General features: G+C 47.7%; 1 protein-coding gene across 1 annotated transcript in view; it reads right to left on the reverse strand.

Moving 5' to 3' along the window:
• LOC104639917 (gamma-aminobutyric acid receptor subunit alpha-3) overlaps positions 1 to 20,785 on the reverse strand; it is a 90,520-nt gene that overhangs the window by 24,940 nt on the left and 44,795 nt on the right. Inside the window, exons 4-5 of the mRNA XM_075763418.1 lie at positions 15,871 to 15,938; positions 11,690 to 11,910 (exon numbers count right to left, since the gene is read on the reverse strand). Coding sequence (XP_075619533.1) covers positions 11,690 to 11,910; positions 15,871 to 15,938 — 289 coding nt within the window. The remainder of the gene's footprint in view (positions 1 to 11,689; positions 11,911 to 15,870; positions 15,939 to 20,785) is intronic.

The raw sequence follows: 20,785 nt of genomic DNA on the forward strand, positions 1-20,785 counted from the left end.
TATTCACTAGGTTCATCTTTATCCACTCAGTGCAATCAGAAAATCTGACAAAGCCCAGGACTTACATTTGCTTATGCACTGTGCACAAAGAGCTCATTAATGCCTGGAGCCAGGGAACATCTCATGGACCATGCTGGAAAGCAGAGGGAAAGGGCTTCCAGGGAACTTGGCCTGTTCTTCCCAGTGGTCTGGAAGGAGCTGAGGGCTGGCAGATTGTTCAGTCAGATTGTTCAGTCAGGAAACCACAGCACTACTGGGCTTGTGAACAAAGTCAGAGCCATGAAGGCGCAGGTGTTGCACCAGGGTACAACACACCCCTGTGCATGTGGGGCATCTTATCCCACCTCCTTGGCTCTTCCCTCGCTGGTGGCCCTGCAGAGGATGCTGCGGGCAGATGCAGAACTGCGTGTCCTGGGGCTGTCTTGGGGGGGTATGTGGGTGCAGGACAACTCGTGCACTTTACACATCCACCAAATCTCAATAGGATACATCGTCAGGAAGCAGTTTTGTGAGGGAGGCACAAGCATAAAAGCAGTGTGCTGCAGAACCTGGGACCGGGCATAAAAGGATCCCTTATAAAAGACTCTAAAAAAGGCAGCTCTAAGCTCATGTCCCTTCCTGAAGCACTGCAAAGCCTGCAGCCTAGGAGGTGGAGACAGGACAGACGGCTTCCCAGGAGACATCTAATACAATCTTCTCTGAAAGAACCATTTGTAGAAAAAAGGACCCACTTCTGATGGCTCAGCAAAATAACAAATAAACCATGACAGGAGCAACAGGTTGATACAAAGGGCAAGCGCACAGACCTATGGCTGAAGGTAGCTTCTAGAAAACTCAGGTCAAGAAGTGGAAAGCTTCTATTAAGATATTTTTCTTCAGCTGGAAAACCAGTCAGGTAAGTTATTCTTCATAGGATATATTGAGGCTTAGCCAAATGCAAAACAAACTCCAAAAAAAATAAAGGGTTCAGATCTTGTTTGCAAAAAGCAAAGAAAAAAAAAGGAAAGAAAAGAAAAGAAAAATAAAGGTTACTTCTTGGTGGACAAAACCAAGCACTTCACAAATTGCTCTAAAACCCCTGTGGGAGAAACAAAGCAAAATCACTGTGGCTTGGAGGTGGCAGGGGATCTCTGAGGCTGCAGCAATGGTGGCTGCGGATGGCAGATGGTGCTGTGACAGGCAGACACCTGCAAGCAAGGGACAGAGTAGCAGCAAATTACCCCACAGTTGCTCCATGTCAGCTGTGAGAGCAGCCCCAGCTGTGCCAGAAATTAACTCTCTACTGGCTGCAAATTTTGCTCTGCCAGGTGAGGAAATGAACCTCGTGATATCAAACCCATGTCCAGCCTCATCTGCTTCTTTTAGAGGGTCTAGGAAAGCTGGCATCCCCATGAGAAACAGGCAGGGGCGTTAAATCAAGAAGTGGAGGGGCTTCTTGAAGTTACAGAGCTGGAAGCTGCTGTAATTTTGATGGGACAGGGCTAGGTGGCCAAAGCCTCCTGCAGACCTGGAGCCCCTGCAGCACCTGCAGAAGGGGTTTAAAACCCATTTAACCCAGCCTTTGGGAATGTCTAGGAGGTGAGGCACGTGACCCTTTTGCAGTGGTCACTGGGGTCACAGTGCCACAGAGCAGATTGCACCATGGGGAAGTCTACGCCTAATTCTTGTATGAGCTAGCAAAGGAAAGCAGTGAGTGTCCTGCAGACCTTCTGAACCAAGCCCCACAGCGTTTCAGTGGTACCTCCCTGCTCCTTCATGCAATAGCAGCATATACTCATTTCTGCTGTTTTTCAGTACCACTGTCCTGTTTCCACTGGGCACATCTGTCCCACTGTGCCCCAGGAGCTACCCCACGGGGGAAAAAACCCCTATAAAAGCAGCTCCCACAATCAGGTCAGGTTCGGTCCTGGTAAAGAGCTCTTAGCTATTCAGCATCAGCAGGACATGGTCCCTGTACACCCCATGGGGACTACTTGCACTGAAGCCCTGAGTCATCCTTCACTGTTGGGTCCCAAGGGCTCACAGCCCTTGATACAATGCTCCATACTCTGGCCAGGTTAATGACAGCGGGTTTATTGGGTCTATGCAGGCTGACTCCACCTCCGGCAGAGGAGGCCAGTGGATATTTAGGGAATTATGAAACCTGGGTGAATTCAGAGCAAACCACACCTTGCTGTCATCTCCCAGCAGCCGGTGGATTATGGCTTCCATGATTCAGAGGCTGTACCAGGTGACTGAGTGCACCAGAGACCAAGGACATTTCTACTCTTGAGTCTGCCAATCCTTTATGAATCCATGTACGCGCATAGTGACCGCTATGTCCTTGTAGCAATCATTCTGCTGACAAAGAGGTCAGGATTACTGTCCTGCTTGCATTAAGTCTGGCCCCAGCTTGGCTTTCTCAGCCAAGAACCACTGTGTGACCAATATAACTTCTTTGGAAACAAATCATTCTTTCTGACTTGCTGATCTCTTCACCTCTGGACTGAATGTACCTGTTTTACATGAGACACCTGATATTTAGGATTTAAACCAAGACTCATTGAAGTCAATGGAAAGACTGATAGTGATTTTGACAAACCTACAAGCACATTGTTGGAATGATTTTCTTCTGGACACTCAAAGGCCACCACAAACAAATTGCTCATTTGCTCTGATGCCTCTCTTTCATAATCTGGATGAAGATTAGGATTTCAAGAAGCAGGTATGAAAACTTGGCAGCAAGGTGTGGACTCAACAGCCTTGCTCCTCTTGTTTCTTTTGTGATGCTTTATTCTGCCAGCTCAAAATTCCCTTGGGGAGCTTCAGGGTTGGCAAGCTTGTCAAGCACGTCCTCACAGATCTTACCATTCAATACTTTCTGTGTCCTTTCCAACTGAAATGGACTTTTTGCTTCTAATATTTGTCACTGTCACTTGTGTAAAGGATATGTTGATGCATTTCCCCTGGCTCCGTCAGCAGGTTACACAAGACTTTTCCTTTTTACCTTCCTATTCCTTCATTGGCTTTACTAATCACTTTATTATTTCAAAAGGCTCTTAGCTAGGTGTTCCCAAAGTCGGCTTTTCTAAAGGACCTCTCCTCTGATCAGTGCTTTCCTTCTGAAGTATCCTGAACTCCCCCCAAAAAACCAGAAAAGCCTTTTTTATCCACTGTACTGTTTGCAAGTCTTGGCTGTGATCAACAGCCACTATGAAGAAGGCTGAACAACTCAAAGGACTGCAGATTGTGGGTCTGGTGGTTGAGTGCCATTTAGAGCAGCCAGAAAGAGCCTCAGAGGGGGCCGGGATGGCAGCAGAGACCAGGTGGGCACAAGCTGGCCTTGGTCATACCTTCTTGCCCTCTCGCCACTTACTTACCAACAAGAGTAAGTGTTGTCAAGGGAAGGACACAACTTTATATGGATGCTGGATGACTCTGCAGGTGTTTGGGAATGCAGCAGTCACATTTTAAATCTAAAGTGTGTTTTATTAGCTGAGCCAGTAAACAACAACACAATAAATCCATCAACAAACCACTGAAAAAGCAACCTAATTTGCCACTTCTCCACCTGCAACTGCAGGAGCTTTTCAGTTTCCTGAAATTGAATAAAAAAGAAAATGCCATATCATTCCAGTGCAGCAACTGGTTCAGCAACTTCAGCCAGCCAGAAGTCAGCACATTCACAGATAACACACGAAGGGAGTCAGCTTCCCTGCCAAAGGGGGAGACAATACAGGCATTCTCTCCTCCCAGGTGTTCTCCCTTGCCTATAAGCTCCTCACTTTGCCCCCACGCTTGCCAGGGTTTGCTGGCTCCCCGAGATGCTCTCCCTACATCCAGAGTGCATGCACTTCTGCTTGTTCCTACTCACACCTCTGTCCCCTGCATCCCTTGGCCATCTTTTACCCACCTCCTGCAGCCTCTTTTGCACACACTCATCTTTCAGAGTGCTAATTAGCAGAGTATTTAGGTGAGCTGTGGAATCAATCACTGCTCAAGAGAGTGCCCACATTCCTTTTCTGCTCCCCCCTGACTGGCCTTACCTGCCACCTCCTGTTGCTGCCAAAGGACTCCTCAGCACCATATGCTTTGCCTAATGAAATGTTAAAATGTCAGACTAAGAGGAATGTATCTCAGTTCCCAGACAATTACCACTGCCTCTGCAGCATTTGGGTAAAAGACCCTGTTGCAGAAATTCTCATCTTTGCACCTTACCCTGTGCAAGGGAGCTTATGGCCAGCTAGCCACAGAAGTTTGCTTCATTACTTTGGTGCCCTGTTCAGGTCCAGACATCTGAGCCCTGAAATGTCATTATAAAGTCTAAACAGCAAGTGAAAAATAGCCAAGCTGCCAGCAATCACATAATCCAGCTGTTGTATCCTTTGGCTCATCTGTCCCAGGCGCTGGCAATAACTTACGCAGAACTGTCTTGAAATCAAACCCCAAACTCCTCATGTTTTCTCTTCACTTTGCTGGCACAATGGCACCAAAAGTGGAACATCCAGGAGAGAAACCATGTTTTTCTCTTTAAAATCACGGGAAGTCCTTTGAACTGCTCAACACAATGGCAAGAAGCATGGATCAGGCTAAACATACCTCTCCCAGGGCTGAAGGTACAACAAACCACTTCAGCTTCGTTCTCATGGTTACCAGGAGCTTAGCAAAGCCTTTGATGTGTCATTAGAGTCCCTGTTGTTACCTGCGTTATGCTGCAGGATGAGTGAAAGTCTCAGTCCAATTTCTGGGACGCAAATGTAATAATCCCTTGGTGTACGTGTGGTACAAAGACATGACAGCACCCTGCATAGCAGAACTGACTTTGTTTATGCCAGGGATATTGCTTGAGTTTTGTCCTGATTTCTCCTCTAGGAGATTCATTAATAACCAAGTCAGACTGAATAGTGTTTACGGTTTAGGCTGTGTGAGAATCTAGGTTAGGTTTAATTGCTGGGGTTTGAGCTTGAAAGCCAAATTGCTTTTAGGATCCTTGTGCTGGATCTGAAAGCACTGAATTCACTTTGCATACTCCCCCAGCCCCTGGAGATTTCAGCCTATAATGGCAGAAACACAGATAAAGTGATCTCTAAAGATTTCTCCCTCCTGGGACAGCGTCCTTACGAAAGTATGCCTGCAAAAAAACAAGTCTGGAAAATAGATCATTTCTGCCTTTGGATCCACTCTGGAATCTGTAAAGCAGGGAAAACCAGGCTGTGCAAATTTCATCTTGTCTGTTCATCTGCTTGTGTGGTTAGCAGTCTGTCTTTGGTCTGCTCAGGTCCATTTATGTTGTTGGCTAGGATCAGCCCTGAAGTGGGATGCAGCCAAATAGCTACCTGTTCATATTATCCAGAGGAGCTGGTGCTGGGATGTCCCAGCTGCTGCTCTTGCAGAAAGGAGAATGATGGTTGCACCTCCATCATGTGGAAGGGTTCTACAAGCTCCTGCCTACAGCTCTCAAAAGTTGCCTGAGGTTTAAAAAAACCCAGTCGGTAAAGACAACTCAAAGCCTTTGCTGGGAGAGACACTGCGAAGCTCTGTGATTTCAAAAAGCAGCCTGGGAAGCTCAAACCCCTGAGCGTGGTGCAGTAGGTATAGGACTTGTTATCTGGAGTTCAACAGCCCTGGTAGGACTGCACATGTCCTGAGTGCCTTTGTACTTAGCTTTCCCTCCTGTTCTGCCTCTGCCTCACCCAGAGGTTCACCGACCTTCCGTCCCAAATGCTCGTGCACTGCCGCTAAGGACTTCACATTGTCTTTAGCAATACAAGTTCTTGAGGCAAAGTCTTTGGGCATGCAGCTGAATGCATCAGCCTGGCAGTTAAAGAAAACATCCTTTAAGTGTCTAACTTGAGTACATATTGTCTCGAACAACTCTGACAATAACCACAAAGCCTCAACATGCCACTCTGATAGTCCCTGTGAAGAGCAGGAGAGCTCTTTAAAGCCTGGATTCACAAAGTTGAATCACATCGGCACAGCATTAAGCTTTCACTATTTTCATATGCTTGAAGGCTAAGATTATCTATGTGCCCCAAACAATTCAAGTCAGAGAGTATATCCAGAGATTGCTGCAGCAGCTGAGTGTTTGTCTGTGCCTTATGTAAATCCATACACAATTTCCAGTTCGTTGTACTCGGGTCTGACACCAGAGCTTTGAGGGCCTAGCTGGGCTTTTGTGGACTGCTTGGATCTTCTAGGAATTCCACAAACAAGACTGCAGAGGCAGGGCTACATAATAAAACTGCGTTCCCCATGCCCTCTAAGGCAGTCAGAGTAGCAGGGAAGAGGCACAGGGATCAGTAATCCTGTCCCCTCCTCAGCAGCCAGAAAGAGGGGAATAAAGAAATGCAATTTTGTGCTGTGGTTGCAAAGGCCATCTTGTCACCCGGGTGCCAAGGCCTGAGTCAGTGATCAGATGTTTGCACCATGACGTTGCACCAATCCATGAGAAGGCTGTGCCGTGACTAAAGGAAATCTCTGGGCGCTCAGCTACAGCTGGTGCGTGACACCTTGAAGCTCAGGTCAGTGATAAAGAGGCTCTCTCCAGGAGCTATAAATATTGTCACACAGGTGTAATTTTGCTGGATGCATGTGTCAGAGTTGCTGTTCAACCAAAGCAACTTCATCTATAAATGTAAGCCTTGACTAAGAGAAGTTGGCTTTCATAGCAGGATAAACAGCAAGAGACATGCCTCTAATTGCACATCAGCAGAACTGATCCCTCAAGGATATTGGCTGGTACAAGGTAAAGGAGTAGGTTATGTCTCAGGAGTCAAACTGCATGGCAATATACCAGTCTAGACTGAGCCTGCAAGGGATCACCTGGGCAGTCCTGCCAGTCCAGGGGAAATCTGGTGGAGTTCCAAACTCACTCCCTAGTCAGCAGGACAGAGCATGCCTCTTCTGGATTCGCACTTTGCTGGATGTCAGCTGTGTGGGGCTGAGATTGGCTTCATGTTCCTGGTCCTTCCTTTGAGAAGGACACATGTACATGCTCCTGGGCATGGGGGAGAACAGAGAATGTGCCACCTGGACATAAAACATGAGTCTCCTTCCAGTCCTTTCCTGAGAGGAGGTTTCAAAGCACTTAAGGGAGTTACTATTTTAGAGGGGAATTAAGGTATGAGTGCCTATGAGTGGCAGAGCCAGGTAGGACTTGGTCTCTGCGCCTCAGCCTGATGCACAGTCCTGGACCACGCAGGACTGTGCTCTTGCATCTTCCTTTCTGAGCCCCCATTCAAAAGACCCTGTGTGGTCCTGAGCAGGCATTTCCTTCAGCAGTGTGTTGGTTTTGCGTGGCAAGGTTTTGGTAGCGGGGGGGCTACAGGGGTGGCTTCTGTGAGAAGCTGCTAGAAGCTTCCCCTGTGTCTGATAGACCCAATGCCAGCTGGCTCCAAGATGGACCCGCCGCTGGCCAAGGCCAAGCCAATCAGTGCCTCTGTGATAACATATTTAAGAAAGAGAAAAACAGTTAGAGAGCGCTTTTACAGCCAGAGAGAGGAGTGAGAAGATGTAAGAACATCTGCAGACACCAAGGTCAGTGCAGAAGGAGGGGGAGGAGGTGCTCCAAGCGCCGGAGCAAGATTCCCCTGCAGCCCGTGGTGAAGACCATGGTGAAGCAGGCTGTCCCCCTGCAGCCCATGGAGGAAGGATGAGGGGGTGTAGCGATTCCACCTGCAGCCCGTGGAGGACCCCACGCCGGAGCAGGTGGAGACACCTGAAGGAGGCTGTGACCCCGTGGGAAGCCCGCGCTGGAGCAAGCTCCTGGCAGGACCTGTGGATCCGTAGAGAGAGGAGCCCACGCCAGAGCAGGCTTGCTGACAGGACTTGTGACCCCATGGGGGACCCACGCTGGAGCAGTCTGCTCCTGAAGGTCTGCACCCCGTGGAGGAGACTCACGTTGGAGAAGGCCGTGAAGGACTGTCTCCCGTGAGAGGGACCCCACGCCGGAGCAGGGGAACGATGAGTCCTCCCCCTGAGGATGAAGAAGCGGCAGAAACACCGCGTGATGAACTGACCGTAACCCCCACTCCCCATCCCCCTGTGCCGCTGAGGGGGGCGGAGGTTGAAGCCGGGAGTGAAGTTGAGCCTGGGAAGATGGGAGGGGTGGGGGGAGGTGTTTTTAAGATTTGATTTTATTTCTCATTCCTCTACTCTGTTTTGCTTAGTAATAAATAAGATGAATTCCCTCTCTAAGTTCGGTCTGTTTTGCTCATGATGATAATTAGAGAATGATCTCTCCCTGTCCTTATCTTGACCCGTAAGTTTTTTTTCATTGTACCTTTTCTCCCCTGTCTAATGAAAGAGGGGAGTGATAGAGCGGCTCTGGTGGGCACCTGGCCCTCAGCCAGGGTCAACCCACCACAAGCAGCAGGGAGAAGGGCAATCATCAGATGCACCAGGATAGACATCCCATCCTGAGTTTGTTGAACTGCAAACCCAGAGGAGCCCTGCTTTGCCCCTGACACACTGTCCTGTGCAGTGGGCAATGCTTTCCAGATGGCCATCTGGCCAGCTCTAACCACATCGCCAGCATCAGGCTGGTCCATTATTGCCCAGAGCCCCACCAGGATAGCTTCACACACATCTGCACAGCAGCAATCTGTGCTGGGTAAGGAAAGGATCTCCATGCACTACAGCTTCTGGTACTGTGCAATACAACATGTGACAAAAGGCCTTGATCTTTGGGTATCTCTGAGGGGGCTCTTTACCTCCTACAAAGCCCTAGACATACATTTAAGGGGGGCAGGAGCATATGCAAAAGGAGGTCCAGACTTTCCTTCATCCCCATTCTTTGGGAGACAGCTAAACTGAAGGATGTGTTGAATTTATTTTAAAAATCCCATGACTCTGTTTTCTCCAAAAACCTCATTCCCAAGAGCCTTGTGATGCTGCCATCCTGGCACCTGCCCAGCCCTGAATGGTGTGTTGGGTTTGTGTGGCAAGGTTTTGGTAGCGGGGGGGGGGCTACAGGGGTGGCTTCTGTGAGAAGCTGCTAGAAGCTTCCCCTGTGTCTGATAGACCCAATGCCAGCCGGCTCCAAGACAGACCCGCCGCTGGCCAAGGCCAAGCCAATCAGCGCCTCTGTGATAACATATTTAAGAAAGAGAAAAACAGTTAGAGAGAGCTTTTGCAGCCAGAGAGAGGAGTGAGAAGATGTAAGAACATCTGCAGACACCAAGGTCAGTGCAGAAGGAGAGGGAGGAGGTGCTCCAGGCGCCGGAGCAAGATTCCCCTGCAGCCCGTGGTGAAGACCATGGTGAAGCAGGCTGTCCCCCTGCAGCCCATGGAGGAAGGATGAGGGGGTGTAGCGATTCCACCTGCAGCCCGTGGAGGACCCCACGCCGGAGCAGGTGGAGACACCTGAAGGAGGCTGTGACCCCGTGGGAAGCCCGCGCTGGAGCAAGCTCCTGGCAGGACCTGTGGACCCATGGAGAGAGGAGCCCATGCCACAGCAGGTTTGCTGGCAGGACTTGTGACCCCATGGGGGACCCACGCTGGAGCAGTCTGTTCCTGAAGGTCTGCACCCCGTGGGAGAGACCATGCTGGAGCAGTTCGTGAAGGACTGTAGCCCGTGGGAGAGACTCACGTTGGAGAAGTTTGTGAAGGACTATGTCCCGTGAGAGGGACTCCATGTTGGAGCAGGGGAACGATGAGAGGAGTCCTCCCCGTGAGGATGAAGAAGCGGCAGAAACAACGTGTGATCAACTGACCGTGACCCCCATTCCCCGTCCCCCTGTGCCGCTGAGGGGGGCGGAGGTTGAAGCTGGGAGTGAAGTTGAGCCCAGGAAGATGGGAGGGGTGGGGGGGAGGTGTTTTAAGATTTGATTTTATTTCTCATTCCTCTACTCTGTTTTGCTTAGTAATAAATAAGATGAATTCCCTCTCTCAGTTCAGTCTGTTTTGCTCGTGACGATAATTAGTGAGTGATCTCTCCCTGTCCTTATCTCGACCCACAAGCTTTTCATTGCACCTTTTCTGCCCTGTCTAGTTAAGGAGGAGTGATAGAGCAGCTCTGGTGGGCACCTGGCCCTCAGCCAGGGTCAACCCACCACAAACAGAAAAGTAAATCCAATACTTTCTCAGTCACAAAAAACTTGCTGAAGCTAATGGCTGTTTGCTGAATAAAGAAGAAATGATATGATATAAAAGCCCTGAAATTGAGTCCTTTTTTTGCTGTCTTATGCCAGTAGCTCCTATAATACTTTACAGTCAGTGATACAAATGGGGGGAGTGTTAGTCATCCACATGCAGGTCAGAGAGCCGGGAGCAGAACCAAGCCCTTAAGTCAAGTTGGGCTTCTCCCTTCATTTACCCCATCTGCCTCAGTAACGTGAGATCACTGATGTGTGGAGATCTAAACCCCCGGGGCACTAGCAGGATTAGCTCATATTTGAAAACTGCTGCACAAAAGCAGAGCATTGTTTATCAATGTAGGCTGCAAAACTTGCTGATACTATGTAGATTCACAGCCAGCTTAACTATGAAGAGATGAAATTCTGTCTGGCCCTCAAAAAGCAGAGGTGAAAGTGCAGCATCTCAGCACACAGAATCCACAATGAAGCCTGTTATTAGTCAGGATCAGCCTGAAGATGGAGGCAGAGAAAATAATTTTTGAAAACAAAGATTTACACCTTTCCAAAACCAATCAATACCTTTCTTGTGCATCTATGAGTAGCTTGGTGTTTCATTTATAAGCCCATTTACCTCAGAAGGCAAATTAGTACATCAGCTCCAGGTGGCAAACATTAGTTATGTGGGTGAATAGCTTACAAGCGTACAGGAATATCTGAATAGTGCTGGAACAAATGTACAATGAACCCAAAGGCATTTCTCTCCATGCTCTCCACTTGTTGCAGCTCAGTGTTAAATGTATGTACCAGGGCTGTTCTTGAGAAATCCAGAAAAGATGACTACCCAAGCATGGATTCCCAAAGCAACTTGTGTTTTAGAAGGAAGGCCCTAGTTCCTGGAGCTCACAGTGGAGTTGCAAAGGCTGTATCTCATGCTGCAGGGCTACCTCATGTTCGGGGCTCACACTGAGAGCTCAGCTGGGGGCAACATGGGCTGGGTTAAACTGAGAACTTCCAATGGCCTCTCCAAACCTGGCACCTCCAAAGCACTTTTAATAAGCTGATAATGTTTGGGTTTTTTTCTTAATGATGTGCATTGATTACAAAGATTTGGATTTTTGATTCCATGAAGTAGGAAAAAATACCCCTTTGTTCTCATAGGCAAGCTTGGGCTCATTAGATATTTCAAATGGCTCTGGTGTAACATGCTGAAAAAATTTAGATCTGTTCTCAAGCTGCTGGAGAAAAACAAATTCTCCCATCCTAACATCCCCTACCAATACTGGAAACCTGACTTCATATCCCACCAGAGGTCAGGAACAAAAATAAACCGGGTGGTGCTCCAACTCCACAAACTATAGATCCCAACACTTCTACCTCATCACATAAAAGAAAAAAATCAACATGAATGATGAGAAAAAAGCTACCTATAAAAATGTGCATATGTTGAGGGTCAGTGATGCTACATAGATAGGAAACAAGGACAGCAGGGAAAGCAGCAGGGTAAGACTCAAGCGTACTAACAGAGTCACTGGAAGTCTGTGCAAACCGCTCTGTAATGTATCTTGAGGTCCCATCCTTGCCTGAATACTACAGGAGCCTGGAAGACCGTGGCCCAGGAGACACAAACTTACCTCATAGTGTACAGGAGGGTGCCATTGTCCACCAGGCGCAGCAGCTTGTTGGGTGTTGTCATGTTATGGGCGACAGATTTCTTCCCATTGTGGAAGAAGGTATCCGGAGTCCAGATCTTACTGGCCAGCAGGTTGTTCAGGGGAAGTATTTTCATGGGACCATCAAACTTCAGCCTTTCATCTCTCCAGGACTGCCGGAAAAATACATCAATAGTGTATTCCTTTGTGGAAAAAGGAGAGAAAAATAAGTCTTGTTTTACTCAGCTCTTTTTTGCAAACAAGCATTTCAAGAAATGCTAAATATCTTTGGTCATTGAGCATACTGTGTTTTGGCACACCTTGGCTGAGTGAAGTGTGATGCAACAAGAAGTAGGGATTAACAGCAGTGGAGAAAGCTGTGGAAGATAGAGGGCTTTTACCACATTTTGTATAATGACTTATATTTGATGGCAAAACTTGCATTTCAGTGTTTCTGACCACTGCAGACAAGCTGCAATACAGTGTACAGTGATCAGTGGCCAGTCCTGGGGTAGCTCTGCTGCACCACCACCTTTATCCAGATGTTTCAAGGGAGGGAACCGTTGTGTGCAGCTACGCAGGAATTTAAAAAGGCAAAATAAAGTTCCTGGAGATGGAATTTGGCCAGGATACAGGTAATTATACTCCTGCTTATAAAAAAAATAAAGAAATAAAGTTTCATGACATTGTCTTAATGTTATTTTGTTCCCCAGGCTACCTCTAGAAAAGCACGGAATCAAGGATCTCACAAACTTGCATTGCACGATCCTGTGACTTTTCTCTTTTCTTTTCTTTTCTTTTCTTTTCTTTTCTTTTCTTTTCTTTTCTTTTCTTTTCTTTTCTTTTCTTTTCTTTTCTTTTCTTTTCTTTTCTTTTCTTTTCTTTTCTTTTCTTTTCTTTTCTTTTCTTTTCTTTTCTTTTCTTTTCTTTTCTTTTCTTTTCTTTTCTCTTCTCTTCTCTTCTCTTCTCTTCTCTTCTCTTCTCTTTTCTTCTTTCAGCTAGTGTAGAAACCCATTTCCTAGGCCAAATTCCAGTTGGGGCAATTAGAAGTCATCTCTTTGAAACCCTGCAGCCAGGGTCAGCTCCTTGCCCGGTGTGTGCAGTCTCAGAAACCATTTGACCAAGCAGCAAAGGTGCTTCGGCTCCATGGCCACCCCAAGGCAAAATTAAATCAATCTGCCCAGTGCCTGGCATAAGGAACTGCTGTTCCCTGTGACCTGAGTCACCCTGTGTCCTCTGAGGGTCCATGTCACTTGAGGGAAATTCTTCAGCCTGTATGAGCTGCACCACTGCTCACCTCTACAACACACACCTCTTGCTAATGAAGGATCTCATTAGGTCACAAGGCTTTCAGAGAGAGACGGGGGCTTCGGAAAATCTGTCTCTTCCAGCTGTTCTTCCCCTGCCATTGCAGACTCATAGCTTTTATTTACAGGTTCCTGGACACTGCAGGACCAACTAAACTTATCATTGTGAATGACTTCTTTCCTGCAGCTCTTCTCAGCAGCATTTAAAAGCTGCTGTGCATCAATTTCCTATAGGTCATAGAAATTCCTACAGTTTTGCAGCAGATGGCAGCTGAATGAAAGCATCTTGGTAAAGAAATTCATCCCTGCTCCCTGGCAACAGAGCCACTCCTGCTCAAACATGAGGGACTGGAGGAAGGAAAGAGAAGTTCACACAGGTTCTGCCCTGTACAAAATATTCTGCCCCTTCATGGAACTGATCTTAACTTTGTGGTTTTTAAGCTCAGTAAAGGGATAAAACCAAAGGAATGAGCCTGCGTGCAAGCCCAGGAGGTAGGCTTCGGAAAAGATCAGGAGAAGAGCTATCTTATTCAGAACTCCCTGTTTCTATTAATAAAAAAAACCCCAAAACAAGCAAACAAAGAAGCAAAACTTCTATAACAACTTCACAAGCCCTGTTTTAATTCTTTTATGCTAAGGAATCATTCCCGAAGAAAAGAGAAATCATGTTCAGAATCTTCCCCTCTTTTCAATACTTCCTTCAATGAGAACATCACTCCCAAATCATCCCTTCCAAGAGGCACACTTAGTTCTATGTTATGGTCTTCTCCGCCTTATAGAAGTGACAGAAAACATCAAGTCTGAGTCTGTCTCCAGAGTCCATCCACCAAAGCATAAAACTCCCTTGAACTTTTCTTTTTCCCTGGGGACTGAGGCAAAGCTGCAAGAGCTCACTACCAAAGGTTCAGGTCCTATCAGGCTCTACTTTCCAAACCAAACTGAAAGAGAGATTAGAAATCCCTTGGAGCATCTCAGAGAAAAGGTCTACATGTCCTCCTCCACGCTTCATAACCAGCTGCTCTCCTCCACTCTCCGCAGCAGCTTTACCTGCCTCTCCTCCATCATCATAATTACAGTCTCCGTCTGCATCAAGACGCGCAGGAGTGGCTTTCCATTGCAATAAGTAATGGCTGTGGGAGGGATGGGAGCGAGATCACCAGGCAGATGTGAGTGGGGAAGGAGGGACTTCCCCACTCCCAGGGTGAAAGGAACCACTGCAGAAGAGCAGGCTGTCCCCATGCTTCTCGAGGAGATGGGGTTTCTCTCTCTCATGTTTCTGAGTGCATTTAGTACCAGAACAGCACGCTAAAACACATTTGCTATGCATTTGTGAAATACATGGAACTAAAGCATGCGAAGGGGAAATAATTTATTATTCTTTAACTGTCTTCCTAATTTTAAATTCATTTTGTCAAATCACATTGCAGAGAATACCTTCCTCTTTCAATACCTCATATTGCTTCTTCACAGTTCATTATACACACTCCCTTAATCAAATATGCTCCACCTTGGAACTAATTATCAGATACTTCCCAAGGGCTAAGATTGCTGAATATATTATGGGTCTCTGCTGCAGTAGGAAAGCAAGTGACATACATAGAGAGATTAATACTCTTGGCTATGCTGACATCAAGTTAACTTTTAACCCTGTAGGGAGTGGTCTTTCCAAAGCAACATGGGGTTGCGTGAGGGGGCTAGCACCTCAACGAAACACAGAGATTTTATTCTCCCCCAACTCCTCCGCTTGCTAGCACAGGACTGTCGGTGGGGCAGCTGAAGAGATGTTCATGACCCTGTCAGCACAGAAAATGAAACCCTCTCACCTCCAGAGGGGCTACGAGAGCCACAGGACATTGCTCCTGCCTGATGCAGCTGGCGAGAGCAACGCCTGCTCCCTGTCCCAAAGTGGGCTCCCTCCAAGGCCAGGACTGCCCACCGCTGGCCTGGGCTATGCCAGCACCAGATCACCTCTGGGACCAGATGAGCAGGAGGGTCTCAGTCCTGAACAAATGCCTGTCCTCATGTGGCACCCTTGAAATGTTGAGCGACCATCAACAGCCAACTCTCCTCTGTGTGCCTGGACATGTGTGGAATACAAGCTGCAAGAAATGCTGTTGAGAAAGCTCACTATTAATTATGCTCCACAGGCCTGTTTTAATTAGAAGACAAACTGTTGTGGGAATACAAGCCTAAATTCAGTCCTCAGGCCTTTTCATTAATAATTTTCCCTGAACATGTCAAAATATTGCAATCAGTTCACTCTTCTCTCTTTTACCTCTCTTCTGGTTCAAGCACTAAGGACAGTTTGATGGTGAACTGTTGTCTTCTGGCACTGCCACCCAAACAGGTCAGATTCTGGCATCTCCTCCTCTTCCCAGGGAGCACCCTCCTTCCTCCACCCACAGTCAAGTCAAGGAAAGCTGACTACAGTGAAGGGGGTTGTCAAGGCATGTAATGGATGGAGCACGCTATGTACAGGTCTTGGTCCCATGGGCAGATCTCCCATTTCATTAGGTTGCACTTGCAGGAAAGAAAAAGACTCTAAAGCCTGCAGCGTGCTTGAGTGGTGCAAAGGCATCGACCCTCCAAGGCTGCATTATCAATCATTTTCTAAAAGCCCAAATGCACCTGAGAAACAGTCCCTGTCTACCATCCGCACTGGGCTCCCCCTGGTCTGCAAGAAGACGATGAGGTGCACTTATGCCTGGGCAGGCAGCTGAGATGCTTGCTTGTGTCTTGTCCTTTAGGAAAATCCCACTTTTGCCCAGATTGTCCAGGGACGAGGGTGGGACACATCCGCTGTGGCTGCAGGAGAAGCCATCCCTCCCTGTGAAACGACCAGTCAGTGGCACCTACCATATCTGTGTCCGAGACAGGGCCGAAACTCGTCACGTAAATGTCTGTCTTGACTTCAGTTACGCTGTCTGGGACAAAAAAAAAAAAAAAAAGGGAAAAAAGCAATTACAGAACTGAATTTACTTGTACAGGGAAGAGTCTGGGTTTTGTTACGTGGTGGTTTTCCCTGCCAGGTGCCTCCCTGGCAAGCCCTCAGCACCGTGCTCTCTGCTGTGCCCTGAATAATGGCCAATTTTATCACTCGTAATTGGGCAAATTCATGCCTGATGTAGCTCTGCTGCTTTCCACACTTACACTGAGGATGAATATGACCCACACAGCCAGACAATGCGTATTTACAAAATGTATGTGGCTACATGACACATAACGTGGTACAGATCCACTCATTTTCAATATAGAGGTAAGCCCTGATGCATTGAAACTCCTTTTTAATCTGAAATCCCTTTGTGTCTCCCAGCCTGATAAACAGCCTAGCAATGTTCCACCAGTTTAAGGAAACCCTGGGTTTGTTACAGCTTCAGGCTTATCTGTATGTAAAAAGAATCAATATTCTGATTGCCTTTTACTGCCAACGTGTTTGCTGTTCTCCTAAAAGTGCCTCACTCCTGGCAAGTGGCTGCTTTTGCAAAGCTGCTGCTCACCTGCATCACATGCTCCCCTGCATCCCAGGCTGTGCTGCCCTTGTGGATGCTGAACAGCAGCCGCACTGCCCCAGCAAAACCACAGAGCACCAGTTCCTGCCCCGAGTGCTAAAACTCAGGGGCAATCTTAATCATATGCCTTCAGGTAAAGATAAACTGAAGTGCTTTGCAGAACACAGCCACCAGCAGGTATTATTCATGCCAAATAGCACATACAGTGCTCATTCTTGACTTCATTACAATTTCAGCATGTTTCCTAAATGAAATCTTTGCTGCTGACCTATTTTGCAGGGAAATCAAGGCATGGTGATTTGCCAGCTTCATGGTCCTATGCTCTGCCCACTGGGTTGTACTGAAAAAATGATAGATGAGGTGCCTTGAGTTTAGCACTATGTAACCATAAATCCTCACCACTTTAGGGACAGATCATGCCATTGTGGTCCTTTTGCATGGCATTAGCTGGCTCAGAGCTGCTTTGCAAGTTGCCTGGATGGCCCGTTGCTCAATGCAGTTATGGAAATCCTTCTGTCCCCTGACAGTTATTTTGCAGTACTATGAAGCTTAGTTTTGTGCTTCAAAGTTTTGTATCCAAAAATAAGATAATGCATTCTGGCAGGGGTTTCTCCTTAATGGCTCAAATATACGTATACATGTCTTTAGTTATTATGGCTGGAAAGCTTCTGATGCAGCCTGTGGCTGATATTATTGTGCTATATAAGTAACCTTGATCTCGTCTTGAAGTGATGAAAAGAAGGTTAAACAGAAATATGTATGTGGTATACTTTCTGAAACACCCAGAAGCCAACAAGACATCATCCTGAACAAAATTAGTTACTTCTGTAAGACTTAAACACTCAGGGTATTCTCTTTGTCTCCTTCCAAACAAGTCCTCAAATGAGATACACAGCAGACAAGAACATTTAGTGAAGCAAGGCTCTTTCTGCTAAAACATGCAGCGACAGAAAGCTAATTATGCTTTAGAGAAAACACAAACTCTCTCTCCCCTCTTCTCCTCCCTTCTTGGCATTCAGTTTGCCCAAGATAATAATTTACAGCCATGGCTATCAGATCAGGATCCATGGCTGCCCATGGCCAGCGAAGCCAGTCCTTGTGAGGTGGAGAATGAATTGTCCCTTGCACCCGAGGGGGGAGAGGGACAGGGGTCCCTGAAAGGAACCATGTGCTTTACAGTGTGATCCTCGGGGTCCAAGATGAAGGAAGGGATTCAGGAAGTGATGAGGAGGTAAAAAGGCAGAACTAGTTTTGAACACCTTTTGATATAATCCTGCTTTCTTTATATGAGCCTTATGTCCTGATCACGCTGGAACCTGGCTGTCACAGAGCTCCAGAGACCCCTTCAATCTACTGGCAAATCTAATTAAAGATAATGGCATTAATAAATGCCATTAATTAATATTAATAATTTATTAATATTAATAATTAATTACAGCCTGGGTCTGAAGAGGATCTCCCACTTCCAGACTGCAGACATACCCCCTGGGCCAGGTCATGCGAACCCGCTGAACTCAGTGGAACACCTTTGCACCTGCAAGGCAGCACCCGGTGCAGGGATGAGCTAGGGGGGCTAGATCGGTCACTGGCTTATTGATGCTCCCCATACTCAGAAACATGGGCTCCCTACATGTTTTAGGGCAAAAGCCAGACTGAACTTTCCCTGTTAATATGTGCTCCTAAAGGCAGGATTTGGCTGGGATCTGGAGGATTTCTGAAATTAAATCATTGCTACGCAAGCAGGGATTTCAGCAGAGCTGGGAAATCCGGAGATAACTAAAACACCAGCAGAACAGAGAGAGTTCCATCCCCAGAGATTCACTTCCTTCGTGATGCTACAGCCCAAGAGCATCCACACTGCCTGCAGCTCTGCCCGAGCTCATCAGCTCTGTGATGGTGAGACCTTCTCCTCCAGAGAAATCAGGAGCTACTCAGCCAGCCTCCCCGCTCCTTATCCTCACACCTACCCACTCTGAGCCTGAACTGCATCGCTTTTACAGCAAGCGAAAGCTGAGAGGAGCATCTCCTGCCTCCACTCAGAGACATGGAAGGGAAATCTTTATCTCCTTCTCAATTTGGAGACATGCTCACACTGCAACTTGGCTGTCTTGCCCAGTTCTCACCAAAGATTTAATAATTAAGAACTGCACTGTAGAGGGTTAAGCCCTTTCCCTAGACCTGTTGCAGAACATTAAATGGCATTTTTCCTTTCCTAGCATAATCCTTCCCTATGACTCTAAGTTTTTTTACATGCATAAGTGAGTTGAGCTTTCAAGCCTGCTGGGGTGGCAGGCGGGTGCTGCCAGTCCTGTTTTATAATTAGAGAAACAAAACCCCTTGGTTCAGGTAGGAAGGCTTGGTGCAGCTTAGCTGGTAGGAAGGCTTGGTTCAGGTAGGAAGCTGGAGTGGAGCAAGGACCAGAGCCCAGCTCTGGCTGCCTGAGGTAATGGTGTGGGCTGTGCACCGCTGCCCAGCTGAGGGCTCAGTATTGCTCTTGGCAGGCTGCTCAAGCACCCTCTGGCCACGTTGCTGAGCCTCACTGTGCCCCAAGCTCCTGCCACCCAAGGACCAGGAAAGCAAAAAAAGACCCTGAAGCAGTCATGAAACTAGAAGGGCAAGAGATTTTCAGGTTCAATGTCTGAACCTGGGCAGAATTTAGAGGCTGATTCCCTTGTCTGGAGGCTTTTCCCATTTATAGGCTCAGTTTATTCCCAAGCTTCAGCACAACTGTGTTTCTAAAACCAGCTGGAGCAAGTGTGTGAGCAGGAACAAGGTGCTGCAAGTCAATCAGAGCTGTCCCTTCTCCCACACAGTACAAAGCCCCATCCCTGCCTGCCAGGCAATGCTGCCTTGCTCCTGCCTGCAGAAATTCCCCACAGCTGGGCAGATCTGCAATGCAAATGTAAAACAAAAGCTGTAACATCCCTTCCCATAGTGTTACCATGGCACTCACTACACCTGCCTGCTCTCTAAAAGCTACCCCTCTCCTTCTCCAAGAATTTGCTACACCAGATCTAGCTGCTTGTGCAAGTGATAAACATCCCTATTAGCTCTGTGTGGAGGGCCGGATCCTGCCGCACCAAGCCCCATGCCAGCAGGGTCAGTTGCTTCCCTTGTGCGTGCAGAATGTGTAAAGCAGCAGTGGCTGCTGCTGAGTTGCTTCAGGGTTTCCATTTCACCTGCCCTCCCCTATCCCCCCCTCTGTGTCCCCATGTCCCATCTTCCTGGCCCTGGCTCAAGGCAGACGTCTCGCCCTTCCTGCAATTTCCCTTTTAAGTGCTCATGACTCCCTGGGCCTGTGAGGAGATAGCTATTATTTACAAAATGATGGAGTGCTATTTTTACTTGCTTCTTGGAAGCACTAGGAGCATTAGCAGAGCTGGAATACAAATTATGCTGTCTCGCTGCCTCTCCCCTCACCGGCTGCAGATTGTAGGGCTGCCTCTACAAGTGATTATGGGAGGCGGGGGGCACAGGGGGCTGAGGAGGCTCTTATTAAACATCCCGCTGCACTCATCAAGTGCTGTTTATTTAAGAATCTCGGCTGTAACATAATCGACTTGGCCAGTTGTGTTTCTGCTCTTGAGGTTCGCAGTTGTGCTGAATACAGTCACGTTTCCCAGGCGGGGGTTCCTGGAGGCTATGCCGCAAGCGAGCAGAAATGATGTGCCTGCATCCGAGCGCTGGAGGCTCCCAAAGGATGTGCACTATTAAAATAAGGGTGAAGCCACTGCGGCTTCATGCAGGGGATTCCTGGCTGCTGTGCTGACGTCAGGGAGGCTGCACAGCCTTATCTTGGAGATAAACTGAATGAGCGAGGGGATGGAGACCTCCTTGAGGCTGTGCTCCTCGGGCAGTGCTCCCACTCTGCCCTAGGGCTGTGCTGGGACCTAAGGGAGCTCAGAGGTGAGAAGCCTGTCTGTATTGGTGTTTCTGTGCATGATGGCATGATAGAGACTAGAAAGGAGGATAGTGCTGTTCAGGCTCTTCTGCACTCTGGGGTACAAACCCTCAGTGTGCTCTAGGTCAGCTCCTGGAGGTAGATGTTTCTGCACTGGCATCCCTATGAACTGCTCTGGACTCCAGGCAGCCCAGTATCCCATCTCCAACTGGGTAACAAGGCAAAAAGTGCAGTAACAAGCTGATAATGCCCCTTAACAGCCTCCTAGACTGCAACTGCATTTAGCCTAAGCTCAAGAGTTTCACAGCTTGATGAGGTCTCCTTATTCAGTGATCCTCTTCCAAGGAGCTGTCCAGCATTC

Source organism: Balearica regulorum, chromosome 11 (assembly GCF_011004875.1).
Source record: "Balearica regulorum gibbericeps isolate bBalReg1 chromosome 11, bBalReg1.pri, whole genome shotgun sequence".
In the NCBI taxonomy this organism is placed as follows: Eukaryota; Metazoa; Chordata; class Aves; order Gruiformes; family Gruidae; genus Balearica; species Balearica regulorum.